The 14235-nt window shown below is 42.3% G+C and overlaps 1 protein-coding gene across 8 annotated transcripts in view; it reads right to left on the reverse strand.

The window, feature by feature from the left end:
* Positions 1 to 14235, reverse strand: part of GRIA1 (glutamate ionotropic receptor AMPA type subunit 1) — a 193490-nt gene that overhangs the window by 69261 nt on the left and 109994 nt on the right. For all 8 annotated transcript variants that reach the window (XR_014545596.1, XM_083603827.1, XM_083603828.1 and 5 more), the window contains exon 5: positions 9220 to 9273. Coding sequence is in view for 7 of the 8 variants with exons in the window: in XM_083603827.1 (XP_083459953.1) it covers positions 9220 to 9273 (54 nt within the window). In the remaining variant the exon portion in view is untranslated. The remainder of the gene's footprint in view (positions 1 to 9219; positions 9274 to 14235) is intronic.

Consider the following 14235-nt stretch of genomic DNA (forward strand, 5'->3'; position numbering starts at 1 on the left):
GACACATGTTCCTTGTCTGCCTCAGAATTACTGCAATGTCAGATCTGGTTATACCACCAAAATGCTCCTTCCATCTCTGTACTGCAAAGGCACAGAGGAAAGGTAAGTTCCACCATGATCAAGGGGGCTTACTCTCTACTAGTAAGTATATTTCAGCATAAAGTAAGAAGAGCTGCGATCTCATGTACACTTACCTGGAATTAAAACCCATTGAACTCACTGGACTTACTTCAGAGTAAACACACAAAGGTATGTGTCTTTATTTAGGTAACACTATCGAATGGATACTTAGCGAGAATACACTTCCATTGCACAGCTATTCATTTTTCATCTAACAGTAGATTTACTAATGCCTGATTTGAAAAGGGACAGGTTCTCCATCAGGTGTCAGAGGGAGAAGAAGGCTATGTAGAGCCTGGATAGAACTGGCTGGGTCTGCTTTGGAGCCTGTGAAGTATATGGTGGGTTGCAGTGGACCCAGGAATCTGGAAGGTAAAGGGAGGAGCTAGAAACAGAAATATTTTAGAGATATGTAGTCAGGCAGAATCTGATATGAGGAACATATCAGCAGCATAACAGTTATTGCTGCTACTCTACCACATTTCAGGAAATTCAAGTTCCTTGTGATTTTCCCTGACACCCCGCCCCCTTTTTCGTGAAAACCAGGGCTTCTATTCCAATGCTAGAACCTTTCTTTAGTTTTCCTCAAAGCCTGGAGATCTATTTCATGTAGCCACAAATGTGTCACTATTATTTATTCATGAGTGACAAGGGGGATGAATTTGGATGGTGCTCGATTTAGCTCTTTTAATCTCAGGACTTCTTGCTTTACATTGTGCACTGAGTTATGGTTATCGGAGTGCAAAATATATGCAACCTGTATCAGTTGAAAATGGCACAAGGCCATTTCAATCATCAGTTTTCTCAGCAAAATTGATGGAAGCAGGGACCCAATCCTTTCCTTGCCAACGTGTCTGTGCATTTTTTTTCTGGGGAAAGCAGCAATTTAAACTCTTGAGCATTATTCTCAGCTGATCCAAGGGAAATGAATTTTTATTCTTTTCAGCTTTGAAAACAGAGATTTCCTGGAAGTCTAAAAGTTCACATGATTGTTTCTTTCTGTTGCGCTCTCTGGTTACACACCAGCTATGAAAAGGGAAAAGCACTCAAACTGTACACAGCCAGAATATATGGTGCCAGCTTAATAAAGTCTTTTCAAACAGTACATCATGTTTAGCTGTGCCATAAAGGTTTTATTGGTACACGCCTGTCCTTACAAATGATGGGCCCATAATTCATTAAAGCAGAACATTCCAATAGTGCCAATAAATCTTTATATAACACTTCATAGATGCTTATTGAACATACATCAAGTAATGGCACAAAGGGTATTGATGTGAAGAGTTTTAGATGTGCCTTGATTAATTATGCCCTTTACCCCAGAGGTCTTTTAAAGGGTAGTTCACTATTTGAGATCATCAGCCTGTGACGCAGGACAGGATTTCTGCATATAATTTACCGTAAAAAAATTAGTATCCACCAGTTTCAGTTGCCTGTTATAGGAAATTTTGTTGGCATGTGGGTATCTCACCATTCAACAGGTGAGATTGGCTGGGATGCCAAACTTGTAAATATCTATTTTATTTAAGGTATTTATACTGTAGTTTTCAATCATGTCTTCAAGTCAGTTTCTGGGAAGGGAAGATGGGATCCAGTAAAAAATCAAATCAAATCAAATCAAATCAAATCAAATCAAATCAAATCAAATCAAATCAGCTATTCAAAATAGAACAAATGAACCAAGAAATAGAAGATTTAGTACAGGTCTAGCTGCTGCAGGGTAAGCAAGTAAAAGATTGCATAGACAAATTCTGTATTAATTAATAGCTATCAACGGATGAAGAGAATAAAACTGATTTGACCTGGCACCTAAAAGAGCAGACTAGATGTCAGGTGAATGTCTCTGTGGAGAGTCTTCAGTCAGGGTACCATCACCAAAAAGGCCTATTCAACTCCCATCAGCACAATGATTTCTGCTTACACAACATCATACCCTCCAACATTTCTCCAATGAAAATGGAGAGATCCTCATGCTGATGGAACAGGAGACTTAGTGCTATGTTGGGTGGACAGGTTCCTATGGGAAGGTGATCACAGAATCATAGAGTTGGTTGAACCACCAACCTTCTGGTTAACAGACACACTGACCCCTTGTGCCACTGGGACTCCTCTTTCAGTGCTCGCCATCTCAGGGCATGTAGGGCTCTGTAGATGAAGGCCAGAATGTTGAATTTTGCCCAGAAACAAATTAGGAGGCATTGTAGATTTTCAAAAGTAATGAAACATGTTCTTTCCTGAATATCACAGTTAGCATTCATATTTGCCTTAGAACTGAGACAAGGGCCTAGCACTTTTGCTTTCCCAATGGCTATTGGGAAATTATCTTTTTAAGGAGGCTTTCCTGAAAGAGTGACTCAGCCATTTTACAGTGGTACCTCTAATTATGAACTTAATTCATTCCGGAGGTCCGTTCTTAACTTGAAACTGTTCTTAACTGGAGGTGTGCTTTCGCTAATGGGGCCTCTTGCTGCTGCTGCGCCACTGGCACACGATTTCCGTTCTCATCCTGGGGCAAAGTTCTCAACCTGAGGTAACTTTTCCAGGTTAGCGGAGTTTGTAACCTGAAGTGTTTGTAACCTGAGGCGTTTTGTAACTCGAAGTACCACTGTATATGGTATTACTGTAGTGAATTTTGTGATCTGATGCTTTTTAAAATCTGTTTTTAATTGCTATGTATACTTCATTTTACTATGTTGTTGATCATTCACGTTGTAGACTGCTTTGGAAAAATATACCGGGAAGCAGCTTACAAATCCTTAAATTAATAAATACATTATCCTAATTATGCCTAGATGGTTGGATAGTGTTCTCAAAGCTACCAGCATGAGTTTGACCAAACTGCGGGAGGCAGTGGAAGACAGGAGTGCCTGGCGTGCTCTGGTCCATGGGGTCACAAAGAGTTGGACATGACTAAATGACTAAACAACAACAACAACAAATTATGCCTAAGATGTACTTTCTGTATACTTGTCCTAGCTTAATTTACTATCTTTTATTGAATAGGACTTATATACCACTTAATCATGACTGACCTTTGAGTGGATGACATAGAATACAAAAAAGATAACAACCAAGACCCAGCGGCCGAGCAAGCCGATCGGGTACCTGAGGTGGCGCGTGTGCCCTGCATCTAGGGGCGGGACCAGCTGCCCACGGGGGCGGGGCCAGCTGGGGCAGGACGGTCTGTGGGGTCTCGGAAGAGTCTGCCACTCAGCCACCCTACAGCTGAAGGGGAGGTGGCAGGTGGATCGTTTGGGTAGCGTGGAACCTGCAGGCGCCCAAGCCACCACAACACTCCCAGGAGAGACACGTGGCTTGGGGGTGCTGCAGGCCCTGTGGTGAGTGCCACCCGGCATTTTGTCACCCCCCTCAGTGATGACACCCGGGGCAGCCCGGCTCCATTGTACCCCCCTTCCTCCACCCCTGCAACCAAGACCTTTTCCAAAGGAAGGTTTGGGATCAGACAAAAAGGAGAACATTCTAGATGTAAGGCAACCCTAACACTTTCCCCTTGCAAACCATTTGAAAGTGTCATATTTTTAGCCACACATTTTCTTTCGCTCAGCAGAAAACCAGTGTTCCTCCCACAAAAGACAGCACCCCCAGCTAAATCGCTGGCATCAGAAGCAAAGAGACCTGAATCTGGGGTGATGGGAAATGGCAAAAGAGATGGGTCTTAAAGGTTTCTAAGCTTCCCATTCTGCTAAAGCTGGCTGTGATCCTCCCTTTCTTCCTTGACTTTAAAAGCACACGGCTGAGCAATTTACAGGATTCACCAAAGCTCACCTCTTGCTTCCTTATGAAGACTCCTTGAATGAACGTTTTACAAAAAAAAGAAAGGAAGGATAACCCAAATAGTTTTGTTTGACTATTTCCCGCCCCCCCACCCAAACGGCTGCTTTCTGTAAGCTGGTGTTCATAATGTATCTTTCCTATGCAGCTGGAAGCAGCTTCTCACATTATATTTGTTTATATGTGAAAAAAGTAATTTCGGCACATCATGATGAGCTGCAAATGGGGCACAGTATTCAGGTGCAGGAAATCTGAACTACATTTCAGAAAACTGCAGAAAGTCAGATGTGCATGCAGTGGCAAACACATTATCTTGTCTCATAATATGTGAATGGTGCTGAAAGCCATTTTGCAATAACAACGAAGTGTGATTCCCGCCTCCCCCTGCACTTCTTGTGTAACATGAGAAATCATGGGCGTCTTGGGTAGAACTACATGATTCTCTCTTACAGTGGTGATACACAAGCCTCTGCTTCCTACGTTATGCAGGAAAAGACAGAATGGAGAGAAAGTGGTTTGTGCATCCCCTTGTGCATTGCTCAGCTGAAGAGGCCCTTTGGATCAGAATTCGTGCACTTTTCTGGAATACAAAACTGTCTGTGAACATGAAAAAGTCATTTGCAGTTTCATGTAGTAAACAGGCGTTTTGTTAGAAAAGCTGTTCCTGTCAGGAAAACATCAGTTTCTGTGTGCTGTTGGCTGCAAAAAAATTACATCACTCCATTTTATACAATGTTTGCTTACAAGCAGGGCTGTGAAAACTCCTGTTTGCTCATCAAAATGAGCCATTTTAGCTGCTGAAAATTAGGTGCACACAGTGCATGAGTGCAAGAAGGGGACAGCAACCCCCCCCCCCGCTTCTTCTCTGCCCCATGGTTCTTTCCTCCTGCCTCCCTTCACTCTGTGCGCACAATTTCTTTTTTCAGTGATGGCTAGGACAGGAAGAGTATGTGCTTCCACTCTGAAATACCTGTGCTGATCTTCAAACTACCTTTAACCCAGCTTACCAGAGGCTTCTTAAGGCCCATGCTTAAGATAATAGAACTTGAATTGCTTTTTTTAAGAACCTCCTTTAGCTTGGTGTTAATCAGGGTGTTTAAAAAAATCACCAAAGGGTGAATTTTCTTACTCTGTGCATGTAGACATATTTTCCTAAGAAGCGCAGCATCTGGGCCACCTGCTTGGAGGAAGCCCCAAATGCTTGATTGCCCCCCCCCCATTGAAGAGCTGCACAATTCACAGTTTTCTTCTCCGTGTTGCAGAAAATCAAAGCAAATGGTGCTCCTGAGGGGTGAAGGTCATTTTTAAGCATTTAATTTATGAGTGCAACAGCCGGAGCTGGAAATGCTGTAGTTTTGGCCTGACTAGGACCACATCTCACAATCTGAGCACCACAGGTAAACTTTTGATTACTGCCTCTGCAAGATGGCTGCTTGCAGTCATGTGGATACAGAAAAGGCAATGCAAGCCAGTCCACAAAGGAGAGCCAGTTCACTCAGACAGCTCACCACGTATGAACTTGGCAGTCCTATCACAAGAACCGTTCCTAACTAAAAGCAACTGAATGATCCAGTACAGATTTGAAAACAATGGCAACTATATTCTGAAGCTTATGCAACTATCCACTTAGCACACAGCCTATAATATTTGGTAACAATTGTGCATTCACTTTTATCTTATATATTATAGCAAGGTCTCAGGACTAGCTGGAGGGAAATGGTAGTTACAGTTTGATTTGACGGTAGCATAATATTTAATGAGTGATGGCCATACACTTTGATTTTCAGTGCCAAGCTGCAGGAAAGGATATAATGCCCCAAATGATTTTACTAGAATTACCTTCCAAAGGCATACATACATGCACAGACTTCTTAAACAAGATGGAGTGTGGCTTGCATTTTCACTATGTCAAGAAGCCCGGGGTGGAAATTACAATGCATTTCACTCGCCTGGGTGTGTTTTCGGTTTCTGCTCTTTCACAGTTGCTGACTGTGAAGAACTGTAGCAATGGCAAGTCATTGCACTTGGAACGTAAGTCATATTATATATTTGATAGCAGCACATGCAGAGGGTAGGAAAAACTGAGCTGTAAACTCAAGCCCTATTCAGGTATTCTGCTCAGGTGCAACACTGATAATGTGAGCGGGGAAATACGAATGAGTGCAGGGTTCAAAATCAGACAGGGTGTGTCAACAGTTAGGAGGAAGCTCCACATTTCAGAACTGTGTCTTCCTTGAGATGGAGGGTGGTGGTTGGGGTAGCAACTGAGGTGGGGGGAGCAGAGCTTAGCTCCCTTCATTTTCTCTCTCTCTCTCTCTCTCTCTCTCTCTCTCTCTCTCTCTCTCTCTCTTTCTCTTTCTCTCTGCGTGTGTGGAGATTTTATAGCTGAGCAGAATACCCCAAAGGGAGTTCCAGGCAATCTCTTAAAACCAAAACAACCACCAAGTATTTTCAACAGAAAATATGCAGATGGACCTTTCAATTGCCATCTTTTATGCATGCATGCATGCATGAAAAATCCCTTCCCCAAAAAAACACTCTGTGAAAAATACCAATGAAATGCATCATGTTTTGCAGGAGGAAGAACTTACAAAATTCATTTCAAATTTCTTACTTTAGGTACATGAAATATACTCGTAGTTGAGTGTTGATTTCATGCTCTTTATTTCAGCTCATGGTAAACAGTGAGTGAGTGCTTTCCCCTAAAACCTCTGGCTATATATACAGTGGTACCTCGGGTTACAGATGCTTCAGGTTACAGATGCTTCAGGTTACAGACTCTGCTAACCCAGAAATAGTACCTCGGGTTAAGAACTTTGCTTCAGGATGAGAACAGAAATCGTGCTCCCGCGGCGTGGCAGCAGCGGGAGGTGCCATTAGCTAAAGTGGTGCTTCAGGTTAAGAACAGTTTCAGGTTAAGAACGGACCTCCAGAACGAATTAAGTTCTTAACCCGAGGTACCACTGTACATTATTTACACAATGAGTCCCGTGTGATTGGCTGATTAAACTCCCCTCCTGGAGCCTGATTGGACTGTTCCTGCAGGCCAATCAGGTTGCTGATTCACTTCTTCCTGGAGCCTGATTGGACTGTTCCTGCAGACCAATCAGGTTGCTGCCTTCTAGGATCCTACCTGCCTATTGTTCTAGGATCCAAGTTCAGTACATAACAGTTCAGATCACAAAAAAGAGGATATGCATCACCAAAAGAAAAAAAATGGAACAAAAGAGGGTGCAGGTCTCAAAAAGGACATTTTTCAACCACCCAAAAGCACCCAAGGAACACAAAGCAGTGTCAAAGCAGCCTAAGTAGAGGAGGGAGTGGTGTGGTAAGGGGTGTGGTCTATGGAAAGTCCTAAGGGCCAAATATAGAGATCTGGGTGAACCACATTTGTCCTGTGGTTCCAAACCCCAGTTTATCACATTATTTACATGCTGCCCTGGTTCTGTCTGGCATAGTGGGAGTGTGGTGGGAGGGGGAGCCCAGGCTCTCTTTCTTTAACACTGGAGTACTTCAATAAAATGATGTTTACCACTGAGTCAGTTTTAACTAGAATATTGTAGTTGACTGAAGTCCCAATCTGTTCTTTTGCTGAGAGGGCTCCTGGGATTGCTAATGGGACATGGAACACTTCACTTTTGGTACACTGACTAAAATGCAGTGCAGTTTAGTAGAAAGTGAATGTCATTACTGCCTGCTTATAGCTGTGTGGTGGCCTAGATTAAATGAGTTTGGAAGTGCGGACATATTGAAGCCATGTGGCCATGACATACACAATAACAAACTCTTAAACCATGATTGGCATTCTCACCAGAGAACTAAGAGACTAAACATCTCTGGAGAATGAACAGTCTTTTCATAGGGACCTGCCAAATGCCTGTTATCCAGGTTGACACACAAACAAGGTATTTTGAATTTGCATGCTAGTTCCTGCATCTGAATATTAACCCCACTGGAATGTTAAAAGGACTTTTGAAAGCAAAAATCAAAACCACATGTATTTCAGGATCTGAAAATAGTATAACCATAAATTAATCTAAATGCATATTTGCAAAAGTGTGCAATGCAGTCAAGACTGGTATCTTTTCTTCTCCTGCTCTGGCCAGACTATGAGGGCCCACTTGCACTATACATTTAAAACAGTATCATCCCACTTTAAGCAATCATAGCTTCCTTCAAAGGATCCTGGTAGCTGTGGTTTGTTACAGGTGCTGAGAGTCGTTAGTGTTGGGATACTGCCAGGGAGACGGAGCCATCAGGCAGGCCCCAGGCATCTCCGGACGATCACTGGTCTCCCGTGGAACAGCATCAGTCAATTAGCAACACAAGCCTCAGAGACATCCCAAGACTCGTGCACACCCTTTCTGCAGAGTCTCCACAACAAAAGACACTGACAGGAGAGCATATTTACACAAAGGATCAGCACAAAGGAAAAACATGACTGCTTGCCTCCGTGTCCAGGAAAACAGCCAGAACAAAAGCTATATACAAAATGGAAGTTTCCAGCGAGAAGCTGGAAGTCAACAGGCATGTGATACACAACAATCATGCCTGACCATTTAAGGTGGAACAGAAATATCCTAAGAGTTAGGTGACCCCTATTTCCCTCACAGAGCTTCAATTCCCAAACATCCTGGGAAGAGGGACTGATTATTAAACCACTCTGAGAGTTGTAGTTCTGTGAGTGGTTAACTGACCCAAATGATTTTAAATAAATTTCTCACTGCCTTTAATAAAATAACTGTTTACCTTTGGTAAAAGCTGATTTGTTTTGGTTTAACTTTGTCTTCAGTCTTGTTTTTCACTCTACACCTGAATTATCGCACTAACTTCTACCAAGTGTTGGCTGGTTCAGCAAGTTCCAGGCTGCATACACACCCTACATTTAAAACACATTTAAAGGTTCACAGGAACCATAGTCTGCCTCTCACAGAGCTACAATCCCAAGCACCATTAAACTACAGTTCCCAGAATAATTTGGAAATATCATGTGCTTTAAATGTAAGGAACGTACAGATAGGGTTTGTTATACCACGCACCTCTTGTGGTGTATGCAACATCTTGTGCTAACACAGCACTTATTTTCAAGAGTCATGTTGGAACATCACACATGCAGATGAGCACATCTATATGTACCATTGTGTATAATTGGATGAAGGATAACAGTCCACTATGTTGCACTGTTGTGTGTTTAAAGCCACCCTAAATTCCACTCTAAGTTTCCCTAAGTGCTGAATTTATAACTAATTTTAAAACATGCTCAGAAAAGACATGTAGGCAATAGAAAGCAAACAACATCCAGCTTACCAGAGTTGCAAGAATATAGTGGTAGCCTATCCCATTTTTTCCAAGCTTGATGATCTGTGGTGGTGAAACACAAAACATTTTATTTAGCAGTATAATTTACTGGTAAAACAAGGAGACTTTCACAATGTCTCTCCTGCTTCTGCAATTATTTTAGTTCAGTTGTACTATAAATGAGAATATTTGCATCAGGACTACTGAGAAGCTACTTAAAAAAACACAAACCCATTCCCATATTCAAGCTGGAAGAAACTGTCTGTAATGATACATGGGGTTACGGTTGCTACGTGATTGGAATAAGCAAGGAAGAAGTTGCAAAATGAGTACAGTTACTATATCCCCAAAGTAGGGTGCAAACGCATAATACATTATCCTCATGCATCGCAAATGTTTTAGAAAATTATGCTGCTCTCTATCTCACAAGCAAAGGGCGATGATGATCACAGCTACTGACAGGAGCAGTTTGCTGTCATGTCTTCCAGGGCTGGCTTGTGTATTAGACAATGGTAGAGCAAACAAAAGGCTGAGGGAGTTTGCCTTTTGCTTTCTCAGCTTTTGCCATAATGTCTCAAATGGGACTTGCAGACTTCATCTGGACTGGCCTCCATGAACTCCTGGGGTTATCAGGGGCCCACAGACCATCTCACAGATGGGGGAGAGGTGGAATGCTTACTTCTCGTATGACAGCAGAAGTAGGTGAAAAAAGAAGCACAAGCTATGTCTTTGTGAGAGCAGAAGGACAATATGAGAACTGCCTTGAGGTTTCAACAGCAACCAGCTAAGTGTATCAACCTGGCAAACAGGGCATGGCCTCCCCAGATTATTTTTCAGATATTCAGAGATGGGATGTCTCTGCACATGGAGGTTTCATTTTTCCGTCATGGTTAACATGTCTGACTTCTGTAGCAGTGTGTCATGGTTTAAATAGGAGGTGGGAAACTTTCAGCCCTCATTTCTGTGAGGGGTAAGAGGAAACAGGGTGCCAGAGAGAAAGAAAGAAGGTAGCAGAAATAGATTAAAGGAGTGACCCTGCCCATTTTGGGCTTTGACCTCACCCACTGGCTCTGGCCCAGCATGTATGCTCCCATCCCCACAACAGATTACTCCTGAGAAAGTGCCACTCTCAGCCGCCACACTATTCAATATTTTTTTTGGGGGGGTGACTTCTATGATAGTTCTGGGATGATACTTTATTTTTTCTGAGCCTCCATCAGTGACTTCCCCAGCAGAACTAAAGGACTGGCTGAACGGCCTAAGGGCAAAGGTCTTCACCCATAGGCACTAAAAGGCAGAAAGGTACTGAACTGAGTATCCCTGGGTGCAATTAATGCTCAAGGCATTTCCTTTCTGGTCAGCACCTACAGTCTGCAAGAAGAGCCTATTGCAGGTCTGTAAATGGGATGGAAGGGGACGTGGGTGGCACTGTGGGTCAAACCACAGAGCCTAGGACTTGCTGATCAGAAGGTCGCAGTTCGAATCCCCGTGATGGGGTGAGCTCCCGCCGCTCGGTCCCAGCTCCTGCCAACCTAGCAGTTCGAAAGCACGTCAAAGTGCAAGTAGATAAATAGGTACCGCTCCGGCGGGAAGGTAAACGGCATTTCCGTGTGGCGCTTTGCTAGAAGCGGCTTAGTCATGCTGGCCACATGACCTGGAAGCTGTACGCCGGCTCCCTCGGCCAATAAAGCGAGATGAGCGCCGCAACCCCAGAGTCGGCCACGACTGGACCTAATGGTGAGGGGTCCCTTTACCTTAAATGGGATGGAAACCCTCACCCTTATGCCTTGTTCCAGGGTTATGGGATTTATAAACATTCTCAGGTTCCCGCTCACCTTAAAGGTTATATTCCGGTTAAATGGGCACAGCAGCATTTAACCGTGGACAATCTGCACTATGTCTGGAGAGCAAAGGTGGCCCCAAGGGCACACAGATCTAGCCTGTGCAACATTATAAGTTTATATATGGCATTCCTCTCTAACAAATGTGTAGTTTTGTCTGTGAATTTCTCTCCCCAGCACCATGACCTTTGCAGGGCTGGATGCAGACAGTTTTACTGTTCTTTGTCACTATAAATGCTGAATGGCTCACAATGCTGTCGGGTTCCTTTGCCAGTAATAGATATCTTTCCATTGCCTTTGCGGAACTGAAGAGACTCTTTCTAAAGGGCAAAGTTAGTTGCACTCTTCCTCATCTGCTTTTATTGACATTGTTTTTTCCATCCGCTTTCTCCCCATCCCCTACTAGCTCAGTATATGCTTGGGCTGAGCTCTTATCGAATTTGCATGAACCAAAACACTGGCAATGCTACCTATTGGGAAATGGAGAGGAGAGCGGCAGGACAGCAACCCTGAGCTATTTCTGTCCATTTCTTCCCACCCACTCCTGCATCTTTATGAGCTTTTTTAGCTACAGACAAGAATAGGTACAATACAAATTAAATTCTGGGACCTTTCGATTTCTTTTTAATAGAGCACGTGACCGCAGAATGAAAAAGTGTGGATGGGTTTTCAATTAAACATCAATGCCCAGGTGGGATCTGTAGGAATACTCAACAATGTCATAAAGATCCCTGGCATTACAATTATCACCAAATGGATTAGTGGTTATTGGACACTTGTTCATATGTTAACTGGCTCACCTGCCTTAGCCTTTTGCAGAAATGCTCTTGAGTATACATTAAAAGCTGTCTGAGTCCTATGCTAATAACCCAGCACCTCAATTAGTGTTATCAGAGCAGACATTTGTTAGCACTTCTGGATACAAATAAGTAAGGCTCCACCACCTTTCACACCAGGCAGATCTCCTGGGTGGGATAATTAAATAATGACTGCAGCAAATGAGTCTGGAACGTCTGCAGATCAGCATGATCTTTCACAAAAGGCTCATTTCAGTTGCATGGATTTCTCCTGAACCCAGGAAGTGGCTTAAGCTTCATGATATTTTAGGGTACAATTGCCAGGCAGGAAAAGAATAGGACTGCCTTACAAGCCATCAGTGCAGATTGCAAATAACTAGAACAAAATTAATATGGGAAGCGAGGCAGTTGTTTTAAAATTATGTCGTCTGTTTCTCACTGTTTGCAGATGTATGTACAAAAACAAACCCAGAAAACTGCTATCTCATAAGATATATTTTATATAAAAAGAATGTGAATAGAGCTCCTGCATACAGGCCCACTTGCTTCAGTGTGTATACAATTACTATTCCCCCCCCCCCCCTTAATATTTATATGCTGGGTATAAATTCAACTGCCTAGTTCCCTCTCAAGATTGTGGCACTGCGATAAAAAACAAACCCTGAGGAACCTTTTTCTTCCTTAGATCTCTTAAAAGACACTAACATATATACAAACAATTAATATATGTTTGGGCTGAAGCTATATGTTTCCGTTAGCCTTTATGGTCAAATAACATGTTGTGCCTCCTGATGCTATTTCCTTTTTCCTTCTGCGTGAGGAAGCTTGGATTGTGGCCTGTTACCTAAAAGGCTGGCTTGTGTGTGTCTTTATTTATTGAAAGAGATAGGAAACAGGTTCAAGTTACACATGTTGTCAATCATCTCTGGCAATCCACCAAATGCAAATCAAACAAAATGCGATGAAAAATGAATTTTTAAAGGACTTCTATCTACCCCTGTGTCCTAAAATGTAAGAACCAGATGCAGATGCAGGAAAGTTAAACCTACAAGCCTGGAACATGTTGTGAATTTCACCATTCTATGTTTATTTTGTAGTCCAAAGATGAAAGTTTTTTCACCCAGAGAAGGAAACCTGAGTCAAATCCTACTGACTTCCCTTCTGTTATTATGTTTCAGTTGTAAAGTGTATACTGAAGAATTGTGGATCTGTATTTTCTACTATTTATCAAATTTCTGGCATCATAGCTGAATATCTCTGGAATGAAAGCATAGCTCCTCAGCAGCATAAATCACAGTTCAGGTTTCAGGGATAAGGCAACAGGTGACTACAAATAAACAGATGGGATGAGCCCAGGGGAACAGTGAGATTAATCTGATAAACACTCTAATCCCAGAATTACAGCACAGCAGCTGTTTTGTCATAGGCAATTTTTCATGCACCAGTGCAAACAAGCTACCTGTATATGGATTTGCAAAAGGTATCCATTTATCTCTGCAGCTATTTCTGCCTTCCCATATACTGGTATGGCCTACTGGGGCCACTTTGTGTGAATACAACTGTGGTGTTTTTACAATTAATATCTGTTGTGTCACATGCAAAATTGACTTAATTGTGACTCATGTACACATTTGGTTGTTTATATCTTACATAGAACAGATGATGATAGTTTCAAACCTGTTGTCTGTTCAGAGCACTGAACCACAACAGTGAAGAAGGGCTTTTCATATCAGAAGTGAAAAATCATTTTCATATTCATGGCATCACTGGTGAGGTGCGTCTGTCTCCTTCATTGTGGATTTGCATGAGGAACTTACAAACATTCCGGTTTACCCACACATTTGATGGTTAAAAGACATCCATCCTGATAGCCCTGAGATCTCTGGTTGAGATAATATTTTTAACTGTTTTTTAAAATAAATAATGTGTTTGCCTCTCTGGCCTCCTTTGGCAGGAAGGGAGGAATATAAATTGAAATAATGAATGAAGAAATAAATAATCTTGGGAATGTTGAAGGCAATTGAGAAGAAATAAGGTGATAGCTTCAGGGGTCCAGAATAATATTATGGTATGACTGAGAACTAGATGGGAGACCAGGAAGTGTGGGGCTATTATTATTATTAATCAGATGGCACATTATTCCATCTTCCTGTTTCCTTACCTGTTAATTTCTCCCTTTTTATGTAATCTTTCACACGACATAAAAGTGACTTCTGCAAATTTAGTGGACTCTAGCAGAATTTAAGGTTGCAAAATGTATTGGATTAAATAGAACTTAATTATTGAGATATCCCTTTTTTAAAAAAAAGCCATCTTATGGAGAGACTATATCATGTCATATGTTGCAGTCCTAAAGAGCCCCCCCCCCCAATGGCTTAGAATAAAAG

Source organism: Podarcis filfolensis (genome assembly GCF_964270895.1).
Source record: "Podarcis filfolensis genome assembly, chromosome: 2".
Taxonomy (NCBI): domain Eukaryota; kingdom Metazoa; phylum Chordata; class Lepidosauria; order Squamata; family Lacertidae; genus Podarcis; species Podarcis filfolensis.